The sequence below is a fragment of the Anolis carolinensis genome, chromosome 2, assembly GCF_035594765.1.
Source record: "Anolis carolinensis isolate JA03-04 chromosome 2, rAnoCar3.1.pri, whole genome shotgun sequence".
NCBI lineage: Eukaryota > Metazoa > Chordata > Lepidosauria > Squamata > Dactyloidae > Anolis > Anolis carolinensis.
In genome coordinates, this window is record NC_085842.1 from 251,210,119 (window position 1) to 251,227,847 (window position 17,729).

The following is a 17,729-nucleotide window of genomic DNA, read 5'->3' on the forward strand; positions in this document are numbered from 1 at the left end:
GCACCAAAATGTTAAAATGTATCTTCAGTTCTGCAGGGCTCAAGATCAGGGCTCCAAACTTCTTGAAACAGGAACCTTGCAGTAGTGTTGTTCTCAGAAAGGTGTGAGAAGTCTGTTACCAACATTTTGTTCATGAGGCATCAGGTATGGAAGAAGAAACAAATGACAGTTCTCTTAGTAGTGTGAAAGCCCTAAGAAACTCATGTGATCACCATAAGTCGGCAGCCAGCTTGAAGGCAAATGAATACACACCTGTCATAGTGGCTATATACTACTTTCCGTATCAAAGCCAGCATGTTTTTGAATATCAGTGATATTGTATTCAGGTCCTGGTAGTGGATATCCTTTATGCATCTCTTTGGTAATAGAATCAAGGACAAAAGAGGCTATTCATTCTTTCTAGAAGAGCTCTTATTTGAATGTACCCTGACTCAAATTGTCCTTTCAAGAATGCTGTGAACAATTATGTATTAAGGAGAACAATCTGCAAATCCCATTTTATGTATTAATATGGCAAGTTGGTTGGTATCCTTAATATTTATTTAAGCCAAAGAAAACAAGATATAGAAGAAGCCACTGTTGGCAAAAATCCTTCCTTTGTGAGGAGGAAATTTTAAAATGACATTTACATTATCATAGTGAGAGCATGCATTTATGGTTTTTTCTATTTCATCTCTTCAACCATTTGTGCACATTTTGGGTTTGGAAACTTGTTTTCTTTTGCAGACATTTTAATTAAAATTGATAATACTGCATGAACTTTCCAGCTAAGAAAAATATTTTGGCTTTAATTATCTCACAGAAGGAGTCTTTTTAATTCCCATTTAACATCCTTCTTAAAAATAAACTGATTTCCCACAGTTTAAATCATGTAAGAATGCTAACAATAGCAGTGAGCACTTTTAGCAACTGCAGTGAAATCAGATCCCTAAAGAAAGGTTAAGTACATATTTATCTAAAATATTTTACCATCACTTTTTATCTTGTCTCATAAATGAAATTTGTGTAGCCATATGTCTTCTCATAGCTGATGCATGATGATCCAAAATGTAAAAAAAGAAAGTTAAACAGTGTCATGAATGAAAAAGAAAGGCAACCCCTCAGAAGGCAATGGGTGAAAATGGATGCAAGCCACTGGAGTTTTTATTTATGCTGCTTAGTTGATTGATTCACATTATACCCTTTCTACCCTTTCAAAGCACATAATCCAGATTATCTGCTTTGAACTGGATTATATGAATCTACACTGCCATATAATCCAGTTGAAAGCAGATGATCTGGATTTTATATGGCAGTGTAGAAGGGGCCACAGTTTACACTGCCGTATAATCTAGTTCAGCCATGGTTATTAGAAGGGGTCTTCGGACTGGGATGTAATAAAACAAACAAATAAAACAATTTACACCTAAATGTAAGTAAATGGTCCTATGCAAGACTGATGAGCTGGTACATCCCCTTCTTTTGATATTGTTATTATATTTGTTATATTTTTCTCTGGCACAGCCACAAGGAACAGTTTTGATTCCATTTTTAGCTAGTTGTGGTTTCTCACCCAGAAAATTGTAATTAAAGTTAACTTGGTTTACTAAAACAAGCCTATTTCATATTATGAAGGTTGTGGTTAGCTGTCCTGACCATTTTTCAACCTAAAAAATGTTAACCACAGTTACTTGTTTAGATATCTACTGATAGAGAATGTCTGTGACTGTGATTACCCCTAAGAAAATCACTCCACACACCCCAAAATTTCATAAGAGTGCTTTGGGGTTTATCCTAAGTTGCAGGGAGTCGTGTAACCTGTGGGAATCATATGGCCATTTCAGGATTCAGTTTAGCCTTCGAACGTAAACCTTATGGAGACTGAACTGAATAAAACGAAAGAAGAGAGGAAGCACTACAGAATCTACTAAGCTGGCTGAGACCCCTTTTTTTTACTCAGGAATAGAGCCCAACAGCTTGTTTGATGGCCACTTAAAATCCAAGGGAGAAAACACAAAGTATGTTTCTGCATCAGAAACTTTGATATCTTGCCACTTTATCTTTCCTTTAATGAAAATGTGCCTCCCACAGTGTAGGTGCCCATATGAACATAGTGTAGAGCAAGAATGTCTCTGATCTTTAGGCTAGTGGTAGGTATTAAAAGTTCCTTATATTATGAAGCAGTAAATGCTTAATTGACGTGAAAGACCTAATGACTGCTGTGATCTTTCATGTGGGCACACATTGCACATGCAGTTTGAACGGATTATCTTAAAAGGATTAAGTTGAAGATATTTGGCACATAGTCAAGATTTAGGTAAGTTTGGGCATCAATGATCAAAGAAGATATGAAAAACATGTATTTTTATGAATACATTGAGCATGTAGTTAACATCATAGAATCAGAATTATAGAGTTAGAAAAAATCCAACCCCTTGCTATACAGGAATACACAACCAAAGTGCTTCTGGCTCTGTTTAAAAACCTTCAGAAAAAGAGATTTGACTTCACTCTGAGGCAGCATATTCCATTGTCAAACAGCTCTTACGGTCAGGAAATTATTTCAAACATTTTGGTGGAATCCCTCCTTTTTTAATGTGGGGTCATCTTTTTCAAGAAGATGTCATCTAAATCCTCATTCTTATTGTAGAATCTATAGTAGATTCCCACAATGACATCACTGTTGTTACTTTCTTTTTATTTTTATCTGGACGATTTAAACCTGACTTCCATTATTTATGTTACGGATTTCTAAACAAGTACAGACATTCTTGACCTATAATGATACCCCTCCTTCTACCCTGTTTGGTCGATTTGTCTGAAAAAGGTCATGCCCTTCTAGTACTACATTCCAATCAGCAAAATTATCCCCCTAGGTTTCAGTGACGTTTGAGATATAACATTTGTTTTGCTGTGGTATGAGTTCATCTTATTTATTTTAATTGCAATGTGCACTAGGGCCCCCTTCTACACTGCCAGATTATAAAATCAGATAAATCACTTAGGGCCTTTCCACACAGCCCTATATCCCAGAATATCAAGACAGGAAATCCACAATATCTGCTTTGGGTAATCTGAGTCCACATTGCCATATATTCCAGTTCAAAGCAGATATTGTGGGATTTCTTGCCTTGATATTCTGGATTTGGCTGTGTAGAAGGGCCCTTCGCTTACACAAAACCCAACAGATACAAGCTCATCAAAATGCAGTAAAACAATAGAATACTACTGAGCACAAAAGCAAGCTTCTTCTCAACTTCCACAAACCAACAGCTTTACCTCAACAGATGCAACAACGTTAGTTCAACAAACTCTCCCAAAGGATTATTTGGAATTTTTGACCCAACAGACACAAACTCACTTTTTGCTGTATTTTTTAGCACACCCATGCAAAAATCCCTGCTAGAAGAGCTCTTGTTTGCCAAGCTCCAGGGACTCAGAAAGTCTTTGGAAAACGTTTTATAAAACATTTTTCCTTTATATGACGAGATCTGTTCTAAGATTTGTTGGAATTAGTATTTATCGTTTTGTTGATGGTAGTTATTAAGATGGAATATAGTTTGTATAATTTTTGGAAGTTGTAATATGTCAGACATCTTATAGAAAGCTTACCGATGCTTGGATTCTAATTTTTAGTTATTGTTTCAAACCATCTTAATTTTTGATTGCATTGTTGTTTTTCTTTACAGTAACTTGTCAAGAAATAAGCTTTCAAGTTTGTCTCGGAAGTCTTTCCGGCATCTGAATTTGAGTGATCTGTAAGTAACAGATTTTTAAAAATAAAAGGGTGATGACTGTTATGATTGTTATTATCAGCTGTAGTTAAATTTCAGGATTTTGATTACAGCAATAAAATGTTTTTTGTTTTTTTTTAGGAAAGGCAAATCATGGTATCACTATATTAATTGCTTCACTTAAGACTTTTTATCATTTGTAAATAAGTCATCACATAAATGTATAATAAGGAAGTTTGGGGCTGAACTATTGCTTTTTTAGTTCTGCTTGCAAGGAAACTATTGAATAGTAACTTCCTATGCTTTCCTCATTGCTTGTCATACTTTTCTCAGTGCATGTGATGCTCGGAGATTAAGATCGTACAGGGAAGCCCTGCTCTCAGTCCCACCTCCTTTGCAGGTATGACTAGTGGAAATGAGAATCAGAGCCTCCTCAGTGGTGGCCCCTCAGCTCTGGAACTCCCTCAGTGACATTAGATCAGCCCCCTCCCTCCTAGCCTTCAGAAGAAAGATAGAAACTTGGTTGTGGGATCAGGCTGTCGGAGAATAGTTCATTGCAGTTAGCAGATCTGGAATAGATTAAACGACTACGGAACGACTTGGACTATTACTATGGATGGCGTGATTTTAATATGGAATGGAATTTTTTAAATGTTTAACATGATTTAATTTTAATCTGATTTAATTTTTTGGGATTGTATGTGTTTTAAGGCACTGAATTATTGCCTCTATGTAAGCCATCTTGAATCCCTTCGAGGTAGAGAAAAGCGGGGTATAAATAAATAGAGTAAATAAATAAAAATAAATAAAACATTCCAAAAGATTTAATTTTGATTGATGGTTTCATTTATTTGGTCATTTGGTTTGTTTATTCTCTTTATTTATGATTCTTTGAGACTTTTTGACATCCTTTTTTTTTTACCTTTTTGACACATGACACAAGGATGTAGGGCTTACATAGTTCATTTGTTTCGTCAATTTCATATAGTTTGTATCAGTGAGAGCTGGTAAATTTGTACAGTAAATGGAGGGTTTTGTCTTTGTGGGTCAACTACAGTTGATCAAAAATCTAAGATTTTAAAAATGTGTTTAATTTCTTAGACAACCTTATATGAATTCATGTTATTTTATTCTAATGTTATTAAAAAACAGCATTCACTTGAATATTTTGTCATGAAAAGCTGGGTGTCAAAATCTGTTAATTTATAAAGTAGTCTGATTTGCCTCATTCTGTAATGTTTTAGCAAATGAAGAAGTATCTCTTTAAAATGTATCCACCATTTCCTAAAAATGAACTTTTCCTAATAAGCATTCTGCTTCTTGTACTTTAAATAGCATAATCTCTGTAGCAAAATTAATACTACTCAGATGAATGTGATAATTTTTGTCAGTTCATATTAATGTAGGTTGTTGATATAAAATGCTTAATAATGGCATTTTACATTTTTCCTTTTGATCTTCCTTATGGGTGCACATGAACTCTGAAAAGTTTAAAAAGCTTATGCAAGCATGTTTCAACTTTTCAATTTAGGATTAAAGGAGCAGTGGGAGACACCCATTCTTTTCATGGCTAAATTGAGCAAATAACCTTTATTATATAAATTGGCTTGATAGAGCAGTTTATCTCACATATCTGACAAGGTGGGGAGTAGAATACTTTGATGGACAAAACCAAATTTTCTTTATAATAAATGTGGCTGTGTGTAGGATTATTCTAACAAAAACAGTGAAATTTGCAGTATAGGTTATCCTTTGGTTTTTCTATAACCAATAGATGTGAGTTGACAGAACTTTTAAAAGACCATAACTTTAAATAACTTTTAAGAGTTGTTTGAATGGTATAGCAAGCAGTAAGATGTTCTAATAAAGCTGAAATTTGAGGTGATGTGGGAAAGGATTGGAAAAATCAGAATAAAGCGCATATTGAAAAACAATAAGCAGCAACAATATGACTGAAAGAAAGAAGAAGGATTATTAATGTGAAAAAGGAAAACAAGAAGGAACAATGAGCCACTTTTGATGTGTCCAGAGTGTGGAGTATGGCTTAGTAGTGATTATAGTGCTGTGGATGATGTGATTCTGCCTTTCTCTGGAAACCACAAAGCAGATGTGGCTTGTGCCATTATGCTGCATTTACTACCAGAGTCTATTACAGTAGAGTCTCACTTATCCAACATACGCGGGCCGGCAGAACGTTGGATAAGCGACAATGTGGGATAATAAGGAGGGATTCAGGAAAAGCCTATTAAATGTCCAATATGTTACGATTTTACAAAACATCATGTTTTACAACAAGTCTGCCACATGTTTGGGAGTGTGGCTGCACTTGTGTTGTTGTTGGGTGTGTTGACCCGCTGTGTGTTGCTGCCTAGAGAAACAGCTGTGGATCCGGGTGTATTGGATAATACAGAATGTTGGATGAGCAAAGGTTGGAGAAACGAGACGCTACTGTAGTATATTGAAGATAGAGAAAACATTGCTTACAAATGGCGCTTTAAATCTACCCAGAGAAGTAAGTGCATGCATTGGAGATACAAAAGTGCTTTAACAATTTTAAGGTGATCAAAAAAGTGCTTTCAATCAGTATGCTTATATGCTTGTCAATATATTCAACAGCCAATGATTACGTTAAAATAAGTACAGATATAATATTCATTTGAGATGAGAAGAAGCACCAGATATTCTTTCCTTTTCAGTACTGTCTTTGGCTGGATCTACACTGCCATATAATTCAGTATGTGACTCCAGATTATCTGCGTTGAACTGGATTATTTCAGGCGCACTTTAAACTAGATCCACTGGGGGAGGGGAACAACAGCCTGGCGAACACTATATTACCCACGACTACTGGGAACCACCAAAAGGCTAAATGGAGGGCTGCACAAACACAGCAAGGACCAAGTACAGAGAGCACAATAATCCCAAATAAACAGCTCAAGGGGAGGTCACAGGGGCTTACATGTCTTTACACTAATGCTCAGAGCATGGGAAATAAGCAAGACGAACTCCAACTCTTAGCACAGCACCACACATACGATGTCATAGGCATCACTGAAACCTGGTGGGATGACTCCCATCACTGGAATTTAACCATTGAGGGCTATAACCTCTTTCACAGAAATAGAACAAAGGGGAGAGGAGGGGGAGTAGCTTTATATGTCAAAAACAGTTACGTTGCAGAAGAAATGCAAGACTGTAATCTGGGAAACCAGCTTGAAAGCATCTGGATAAGAATCAAGGGAACCGGGACTCAAAAAGACCTTGTCGTGGGTGTCTACTACAGACCTCCGAGTCAGGATGAAGGACTTGATGAAGCTTTCTGTCAACAGCTGACCAAACAGGCACAAAGAAGAGATATAGTAGTCATGGGCAATTTCAATTATCCCGATATCTGCTGGAAAACAAACTCGGCCAAGAGTACAAAGTCCAACAAATTCCTCACTTGCCTTGCAGACAATTTTATGGTCTAGAAGGTAGAAGAGTCAACAAGGAGATCAGCAACTCTTGATCTTAACAAATGTGGAAGATCTGATCAATACAGTTGAAGTGGTTGGATCCTTAGGGGCAAGTGACCATGTGCTCCTGCAGTTTGCAATACAAAGGAATGCTGAAACTAAGACAAGTCAAACACGCATTCTGTACTTTAAGAGAACTGACTTCCAAAAAATGAAGGAATTACTGAGCGGCATTCCATGGACGCCAATATTAAAAAACAAGGGAGTTAAGGATGGATGGGAGTTTTTCAAAAGTGAAATACTCAAGGTGCAAATGCAAACAGTGCCAACAAAGAAGTAAAATAAGACAAATGCAAAGAAGCCAGAATGGATGTCCAAAGAACTTCTAACTGAGCTAAAGCTCAAAAGTGACATGCACAAGAAGTGGAAAAGGGGAGAAATCACCAAAGAAGAATTCAAACGTATAGCCAACACCTGTAGGGAAAAGGTTCGCAAGTCTAAAGCGCAAAATTAGCTCAGGCTTGCCAGGGACATAAAAAACAACAAAAAAGGCTTTTTTGCTTACGTTGGTAGAAAAAGGAAGAAAAAGGAGGCGATAGGGCCTCTGCGAGGAGAAGATGGGGTGATGGCGACAGGGGATAGGGAAAAGGCAGAACTGCTTAATGCCTTCTTTGCCTCGGTCTTCTCACAAAAAAAAAAGCCATCTTCAACCTCATCAAAATGGAATGGACGAAGGATTGGGGGAAATCCAACCCCAAATAGGGAAACAAGTTGTCCAGGAACACCTGGCCACTCTAAACGAATTCAAGTCGCCAGGGCCAGATCAGCTACATCCAAGAGTATTGAAGGAACTAGCGGAAGTTATTTCAGAACCACTGGCAATCATCTTCGAGAGTTCTTGGAGAACAGGAGAAGTCCCAGCAGATTGGAGGAGGGCGAATGTGGTCCCTATCTTCAAGAAGGGAAAAAAGAACGACCCAAACAATTACCGTCCGGTCAGCCTCACGTCGATACCAGGCAAGATTCTCGAAAAGATCATTAAGGAAGTGGTCTGCGAACACTTAGAAACAAATGCGGTCATTGCTAATAGTCAACACGGATTTACCAAAAACAAGTCATGCCAGACTAATCTGATCTCTTTTTTCGATAGAGTTACGAGTTGGGTCGATACAGGGAATGCTGTGGATGTAGCGTACCTGGATTTCAGTAAGGCCTTCGACAAAGTCCCCCACGACCTTCTGGCAAACAAACTAGTTAAATGTGGGCTAGACAAAACTACGGTTAGGTGGATCTGTAATTGGCTAAGTGAACGAACCCAAAGGGTGCTCACCAATGCGTCGTCTTCATCATGGAAAGAAGTGACAAGTGGAGTGCCGCAGGGTTCCGTCCTGGGCCCGGCTCTGTTCAACATCTATTAACGACTTAGACGAAGGGTTAGAAGGCACGATCATCAAGTTTGCAGACGACACCAAACTGGGAGGGATAGCTAACACTCCAGAAGACAGGAGCAGAATTCAAAACGATCTTGACAGACTAGAGAGATGGGCCGAAACTAACAAAATGAAGTTCAACAGGGACAAATGCAAGATACTTCACTTCGGCAGAAAAAATGGAAATCAAAGATACAGAATGGGGGACGCCTGGCTTGACAGCAGTGTGTGCGAAAAAGACCTTGGAGTCCTCGTGGACAACAAGTTAAACATGAGCCTACAATGTGATGCGGCAGCTAAAAAAGCCAATGGGATTTTGGCCTGCATCAATAGGGGAATAGCGTCTAGATCCAGGGAAGTCATGCTACCCCTCTATTCTGCCTTGGTCAGACCACACCTGGAATACTGTGTCCAATTTTGGGCACCGCAGATGAAGGGAGATGTTGACAAGCTGGAAAGCGTCCAGAGGAGGGCGACTAAAATGATTAAGGGTCTGGAGAACAAGCCCTATGAAGAGAGGCTTAAAGAGCTGGGCATGTTTAGCCTGCAGAAGAGAAGGCTAAGAGGAGACATGATAGCCATGTACAAATACGTGAGGGGAAGTCATAGGGAGGAGGGAGCAAGCTTATTTTCTGCTGCCCTGCAGACTAGGACACGGAACAATGGCTTCAAACTACAGGAAAGGAGATTCCACCTGAACATCAGGAAGAACTTCCTCACTGTGAGGGCTGTTCGGCAGTGGAACTCTCTCCCCCAGACTGTGGTGGAGGCTCCTTCTTTGGAAGCTTTTAAGCAGAGGCTGGATGGCCATCTGTCGGGGGTGCTTTGAATGCGATTTCCTGCTTCTTAGCGGGGGGTTGGACTAGACGGCCCATGAGGTCTCTTCCAACTCTACTATTCTATGATTCTATGATTCTATCATATAATTCTACACTGTCATATACACCAGTTCAAAGCAGATAATCTGGGATCAGAAACTGGATTATAAGGCAGTGTAGATAGGGCCTCAGTCTCCATCTAATTTTCACTACTATTGCCACCTAGTTTCCTAGGGCCATTCCAGTCAAAGCAGAAATCCAGGAGGAAGTGTGTTATTTTAACCCATTTCCTCCCAAGTTTTTGTCTCCAACCCAAACCCTGGGCTTTCCCTCAGTCAATCCCTGGGTGGCTAGATGCTGTCCTCAGTCAATCCCTGCAGCCATCCCAGGCCTTCAGAAGCTCACCCTCTTCCCTCTAGCCACCCCATCCCCCCCCCCCCCAAAAAAAAACTCACAAGAAGGGCCTGCCGGCAGAGTACTCCTGACGTGCGAAAATGATGTGTCAGGAGGTGCCCCGCTCACCTCCTGACATGTCATTCTCATGCACCAGAAATACTCTGCAGAGGGGCTTGTGCTGCTGGTAGTATCATTCCTCTACATTTTAAATCTGTAATACATGTAATCCAAGAAAGTAAGTCTTATTGAACTCAGTAGGACGTACACCAGAATATAAATGAATGAATGAATGAATGAATGAATGAATGATATTAGACTACATATTATTTAGGGAAACCTTACAAATGTATGCATTCTGCTAGTCTCTTCTCTACTTTGCCTGTGTGCATTGATTCACATACCTTAGGTGTACTAGAAATGTTTTTCTTAAATCCAGTTGTTAGTCCTACTAAAGTAGGTCCATTAAATCAATGGGATGCAAGTGACTCACCATTCAGCAGGTAGGCATAGTCTACTTGGGACTAGCAATTACAGTTAGATGCCCATATTTTGGGAATATTTAAATATTTATGAGTATAGAGTGGAGGGCACATGTGTTTGAGAAAGAAGTGTTTATGAAGCCCAGTTTGTAATAGTGACTCACTACTAGGCTGACATTTGCAATTTAACTCTCCTCCTAAGTGAGAGAGAGAGAAAGTGAAGTGGGAGAAAGAGAAAGTAAAAGAGACTTCTCTGCTGTGGAGAAGAACATGAGAAAAGATTCTAATCTATTTCCACCCTCCCTGCCATGTTAAAGGACAGCAACCAATTCAAGTGCGACATGAAGCCATTGCAATAATGTCTTTACTGCAAGAGGTCTGCCTCTTTCTTGTCCCCCCATGTACTGTAAGGAACCTCCTTTTGACTCAAATCCAAGTATTTCTTCTAGGAATGGGTGTTTAACCCTTTCAGTCTGTTTGCAAGAATATGTAAAACCCGTAAAACACTATGTTTGATGAATGTGTATTTTGAGCTGAGTCCAGTTAGAGAGCTTTCAAATGATCTAAACTGGTTTGCATATTCTGCAAAGATTGTATCTGCAAAAAGATTGTGAGAGCATTGTGGTCACGTCAGAAATATCTCCTGCAGTTTATTATAATTAGCACACTAGTTTGTGTCTTCTTTTTAATTAAATGTCTTAAGGCTATCAAGTAGCACACCAAAGAATTATCATCATGAAGCATAAGTATGCTTTTATGAGAAAAGCTGAAAGGATGCTTCATGCCTGAGCTAAACAACTGGACTTGTGTTTCACTCTAGCATACTTACATTGAGCTGTGGCTTTAATGGGAAGTCCAACTGTAGCCTTTTGCAAAGAGTTTATTATAATTCCTCAGGATGTGTTTCTACGCTTAACAATCCACACTACTCTGTTATTGTTGCTGCTGCTGTTGCAGTACTACCATGGTTAAACTATCTTATAGTCTGTGTGGAGAAGTTCACAGATTATTATTGCTGTTTAAATGTTTACATCTGTTACCAGGTTTTTTTTACCATGAGGGGGAGCTCCCTGTCCCAGAAGACAGAAAAATCTGTTCTGGACAAAAATACACAGTGAATCAAATACTGTTCTCATTCTCAGTCTAGAATACTTTTGCTGAAGTGAGCCGAGTTACTAAAGATGCTGATTCTGTTCCTAGTGCTAATCAAAACATTGACAAAACATTGCTATGCTCAGTAGTATTTCCTTCAGTTCAAAGTCTGTTTCTGTAGTTGCACAATTTAGTCAATTTATCACTTAGGTTAATAGATTAAAACCTTTTGATTACAAAAGAAATCCTAATTATTTTGGCAATAGAGTTTTCAGAAATAGTTAATTTTTATGAGAGGGCTATACAGAAACTGACTAGCTTGCATAAATATTGAAGAGGCATCTTTCTTTTTCACACAATGTATGTATGAACATGTAAATACATTATGTATGTATTTATGTATGTATGTATTGGATTTATCGCCTGCCTTTCTGTCCAAGTGAGATACAAAGCTGCCATTAATATGGTGTCAAAGCCAGAGCGGATCAAAGCAACTTTGTCCGCAAAGAACCAAGCAAATGCTTCACTGCGGGCTGCCGAGTTGTCAGGGATCCTGTTTTGAGGGACGGGATATAACAAACCTCTGAAAACTCGGAACAGCTCCGCTGGACGGTTCTGTGCGGATGCAATATTAACTGCAAAGAAAGAATTATTTGCAGTGTCTATTGCCGCGGTGTATGCCCTAAGATAGGAACATAGCCGTGTTCGGTTTGACTTGCTTGGCTCCGAACGCCACATGCACTGTAGTCCCTTCTTCTTTTCGCTTCATCGCTGTCAGCTCATCATGTGTATATGCTTATTCAGTGACAGGTATAATTCAGTGCTGTTTAAGTTCTGCTTAAGCAGCCACTACCCTGTCTAGTCATATTTTAAAATGTAAGATTTGAGGTCTATTTTTGAAGTATCTTTTTTGCATATTAACAAAGTTTTTATAACTGTGTTTTCTTTTGGTAGGATTTTAGAAGGCAACCCATTCAAGTGTTCATGTGATATTATGTGGATCAAGGTGTTCCAGGAGTCCAAGAATCCAAAAACAGAAACTCAGGATTTTTACTGTATGAATGACAACAACCAGAGGATATCTCTGATGGAGAAGCCAGTCCCAAACTGTGGTAATGCACTTTCAATGTAGAATAATTGGTATATGTATATGAAGTTGGTAAAATATTTGGCCTACAACCCACTAAGTGCCATGCTTGTCCAGACCACATTAATTTGGATTTTGATGTATTGCATCATTATTTATAAATTGGGTTCTAATTAGAATTGTGAAAGCCATTTGTGAATCAGTTCATTGACTCAGCATGTCAAGAGTCAGACGCCAATTAGCGAACAAAAATAGAGTTTATTCAGCAGATAAGCCAAAAGGTAATGTTAACACAGAAAAAACCTTGAAACACTTCACTGTCAGTGCTTCAAAAGCAGTTCAAACAAAAATATAATTCAGCAACACAAGCAGGTAAAAACAAAGCTAAACAAACTTAGTGCAAACTGCACTTTCTGAGTCCAAGCCCTGCCAGCCGGCTCTGTAGTTTTCAAAGGAACAGTTCCCAAAAGAAAACACCAAATTGGTCAGGAAACAAAAAAACAAACTAAGAATGCAGTAGACTGCTTCCACAATGTGGATAAAGCCGAAGGCTCCAAAAGGATGGTGAAAAGACGTCGTCCGGGATTCCAAGGTCAGGTCAGGAGATAACAGCGGTGTCCAAAGAGCAAGCCAGGAGTCAAAAGCCGATAGTAGTCATCAATCACAGGGCGAAGGCAGTAGCAAGGTCAAATTCCGATCCAAGGTCTGAAGAGGGTGCAGTCATCCAAAACAGGTCCACGATAAGACACAGCGAGAGCCAAGCTAGGTGATAACAGCAGATTCAAATCATAGTCCAAGTCCAGTCTTCATGGAAACACAGAGATCCCAATGGCGCCTCAGCAACACCTTGCCACACGCAAAGTGCAGTGGCCAAACATTCCCATTTTATTCCCCTTCCTCCTGGGTGACCAAACACTCACACCCGAACACCAGGTGTCCCAAATCTACTCAGAGTCTGAGCTCCACACAGCTAGAGCTCGTGGATTTGGAGTACCTAGCAATTCGTCAGAGTCCCAATCATCCTGCCCACACTTAGCCCCATGAACACTTAAAGAACCATCCTCCCTTCTCCAAGCATCCAATTGGGATCAGCTCCTGCAGAAACCCCAGGTTCAGAAGTATCCATAGACCCCAAATCCCCAGACGTCTCCGGTGGCTGTGCCCATTCAGTGCCCACTTCCCCAGCCACCACCTGTTCTTCAGCATCCATCTCCCCATCTGAATCTTCCTCAGAAGATCCCCCATATAGCTCTCTAAGTCGCTTCCTGCGCAACTCCTCCAGTGAACCCTCATCACGAGGGTTTTTTCTTCCTCTTCGAATTCCATCCCCATCAACCATAATCCCTGAAGGCGCAGTCACAACACAGCAAGTAGACCCCCTTCTATTTGGGGATTATATGCTGTCCTGTAGCTCATTTCATGAACTACTACAGTCATGTATGTCTTGAGTATGTTAAGGGTGCACCTGCATACAATGGATACTTAATTTGATCAAGGGTTTCAACAGCTTGAATGTATAGTGTTTTTGTACCAAAACATTATGTGCTAACGATAACTTTTGGGTTCACTTTTGGAAATCTCTTGTTAGAATTTGTCTGTCCCCCAACAAATAAACCCAGAAAACTATTGCAGTAGCTGGTGTATCTGTTTTGGATAAAGAGTTACTGTAGAGATGGAAGGGATCCTGAACACAGTCATGTCCATAGAGTCATTTGCACTCAACTAGATGCCATGCAGGATCGTTCCAATTTTGGAAAATCATTTTTCTCTTTGCTTTAGCAATTGAGATTGTTGAAAACTGTGCATTTTCATTTCTCTCCACTGACATTTGGAAGATATTTCTTCTCCATTCCTCTAATTCTTTTTTACTGGGCCACTTTTTAGCATGTAGCAAAAGTTATTTGTTACTTTTATGGAAATTTTCCTCTGTTGATTTTCACCTCTTTAGCAGTTTTCAAGATTTTGATGTACAGGCTTTCCTCTTCTTCTGATGTCTCGCTTTCCAAAGGCTGTTTTAAAATTACAGACAAGTTCCATTAATTTGACAAGGAGTCTGCTGTATTTTCCGTTCTTATTGCCTACAAGATTCACTGTCAGTTGTTTGCATGCAGGCATGCACACAGTTGCAAGGCTTACCAATGGAAAGAGTGGATCCTTCCTTGAATTACTGGAACTTATCTGTGCATTTTACAAGGATCAGTTCTTCTTTCAGAAGCTTGCTTCAGACTGCTCACATGTATGTGCATGCTGCAGGTAAAGCATGCTGAGAAGGAAAAAGGTACCAAAAAGGATTGCTCACATGCTATTTTTACCCTCAACCATCTTCCTGTTCCCCTCTCTTCCCCCCTCTTCTCCTCCAGCCCCCTGGTATTTTCCCAGCAGGAAAGATGTGAGAGGGAGAGAAATGAAATCAATGGGAAAGAGGGAGGGCCAGTCAAATAGATGGACAGAAGAGAGGAAAGAGGCTGGGAGCTGTGTGACTCCTTTCACCTTACTTTGTTGTTTTCCCTGCACTTCTTTTCTCCACTGGCCTGTAAACTTCCTCTTCTGTAGGGCTTTGTGTACTTTTATTTCCCCAGAAAAGATGTCCTTAGACCTTTTGGATATGGGGTTTGTTCTCACTAACCTTGGATCTCACCAGGACTAGACACCTCCAATCTCAAGGGCCATCAAAAAGCCTATCTTAATGCTTACAGGGACAAAAATCTCCTCCTTGTTGAAAGCGAGAAAGTGTAGTATGCATCAACAGAAGCCACCACTGGCCTTTTTGAGTATGTTTGTTTCTTTTTGCAGTTACAACTCTTAGCTGGGCTGTAACCAAGCAGAACGATAGAGCAAAGAATAAAGAAGAAAGTGGTTTGTTTTGAAGACTTTCCCCCTTGGCTCCTAAGCCCAATCAGCTGACAGAAATTATCATTATCATCAATGTTTTGACTCAAGGCGGACCACAACATAGTTATTCTATAAATGCACATATCAAAGCATAGATAAAATACAACCATAAAAGCATATATTAAATATACACAGAAACTAAGTTTGTTTCTGTGTCCTAGCAATTCTAGCCAGCATGGCAGTGCCAGGAATGATGGAAACTCCACTCCAGCAATGTCTCAGGTACCTGCTTCCCATTGACTTAACCACATTAACTCCTCACAACGTTTTCCCAAAGGGTTAGGCGCTGTTACAGCGAAAGCCTGTACACCAAAATCCAGAAAATGGCTAAAGAGGTGCGAATAAGCATATTTTATCATGAAGTTTTGTTTGTATTTGTTTCTTTTTATTATCACCAGTGTTATATCTGTCATGGAATTGCAGGGAAGATGAAAAAGGGGAAATTCAGTAGTTGAATCTTATCCTAACATGCTACACTTTAAGGCAGTTTCTGTTCATAAAGCTTTTAGTATGAAAAAGAGGCTTGTGATCAGTCATTTTCAAAATTTGTGACCATTCAAAATAAATAAAGGTCATTTTCAGTATGAGGATTTGATACTTGGCCAAAGAGCGGCACCTCAGTGCAGTGGTGGTGGATCTGGCAAATCTGGGCTACTGATTTATCAATACCACCTGCTATTATCGTTTGATACTATTTTAGCTATCAGTTCTCCATGTGATGGCATACTGTGATTTTAACATGCTTGGAATTATCTGCTAGAGAGTTCTACCATCTACTCCTCTGAATTGCAACACTAGGATAGGGATTTCTGACCTACGAATTTGTATGGATTCATTTGTAATAAAACCCAGATTTTCAGCAAATGATAGTTACTGGCTATCTTGTTTGTGGGCAGTGAATCTGCTATGGGTTTGGCTGTAAGATGTGTCCAATATGCTAAACTGTATTCACAGAATAGGTTCAGCACCTTGAATAACGCCTTTAAACTTTAGACTAAAAACATGGGAAACACCAGCTGTCCATACTTTAAACAGGTAGAAAATCGTACTATCCAGACATTTTCCACACACTTTTAGTGGCCCTAAAAGAGGCTGCAAATTAACATCATTCTCTGCCAGTGTCTTTGCACAACATGGATTTTTCATGTGCATCAGAGATTCCCAAATGTGTATGTCCTATTGCCCCTTCTTTTGTATCTCTGTTTCTCCCTACATCCTAAAACATGATAAAGAAAGATGTTGTAAATAAGACACCTTGAAGCTTGAAAATAAAATTTTTATATATAAATCTACTGTAGTAGCACTTGCATTACACATAGAAAGTTCAGACAGTGAGGATAATATTAAAATAAAAATTCCATATATCATTTAAAAAATCCTAAACAAGAAAGATGAACCTGGTGCAATGCTATCAATTTATTAATGTTGAGCTCTATTTTTGCCAGCATGAATTAATTTTTAAATACTTATTAAACTTGCACTATTACTAATTGTGCAGAAAAAATAAATAAATTAGTGCTCACATATGTTTCCTATTTATAGAAACCTATTGTCAACAAATCATTACACAAATGTATTCCTCCCAATGCGTGCTGTCCTTGTTAAGACCTGTCAGCAGACTTGACCACTGATTGGTTATAACTTGTAATTTGAGTATTCATTTGGAAAATAAAGTAATTACTATGACTGCAACTCTCTGTTATACAACAGATAAACCTTGTACAAACTTTTTCCCCCCAAAATTTTCAAAATGTGCTTCTTTATGTTTCTACTACCCGCTTACTTTTGTTCAATGCTACCCAATTGTGCCCCTGGCTAGTAGCAGCCTCCCTCTCCCTGAGAGGGCAATATTGCCCACGTTGGGAAGCAGTGATATGAATTTTTCAGCATCTTCTAGTGTTTAAAGCTTACAGATTTTGGTGGCAATATATTCATGCTTTTGGGGGTGAATCTCTGTATTTTCTCATCTTGTTTTTCTGCAGCGACAGCTGTAGCAAATAGCAAGCAGAATTATTCTTTGGGTATTCTTCTATTACAAGTGAACTGGATCTATCCCCTACTAGTTTCTCTTCTGTCTTTTTCTAGTTGGGGGGGGGGGAGAGGTTTTTTGGCTATCTCTGTGGCCCCTGGAGGGTCCCAAAAGCAAGCCTGCAGCAGTTGTCAAACTTCATTTTTTGAAGGTTGTTGTGAGAATTACAACTAGTTAATACATGCATCACATTAACGCAAATCATTCTCATCATTATCCTCCTCCTCCCTCTCCTTCCCCCAGTGTGCCTCTTTAGTAATTCATTTCTTTTGATGTTGTGTCTGTATTTGCCTACAGTCTCTTGCAGTTCTAGACAGAGCAACTGTCAAAACATGCCA

At 39.2% G+C, this 17,729-nt stretch overlaps 1 protein-coding gene across 13 annotated transcripts in view; it reads left to right on the forward strand.

Moving 5' to 3' along the window:
• ntrk2 (neurotrophic receptor tyrosine kinase 2) overlaps positions 1-17,729 on the forward strand; it is a 195,273-nt gene that overhangs the window by 32,083 nt on the left and 145,461 nt on the right. For all 13 annotated transcript variants that reach the window (XM_062972041.1, XM_062972037.1, XM_062972035.1 and 10 more), the window contains exons 5-6: positions 3,669-3,737; positions 12,338-12,495. In XM_062972041.1, the coding sequence (XP_062828111.1) occupies positions 3,669-3,737; positions 12,338-12,495 (227 nt within the window). The remainder of the gene's footprint in view (positions 1-3,668; positions 3,738-12,337; positions 12,496-17,729) is intronic.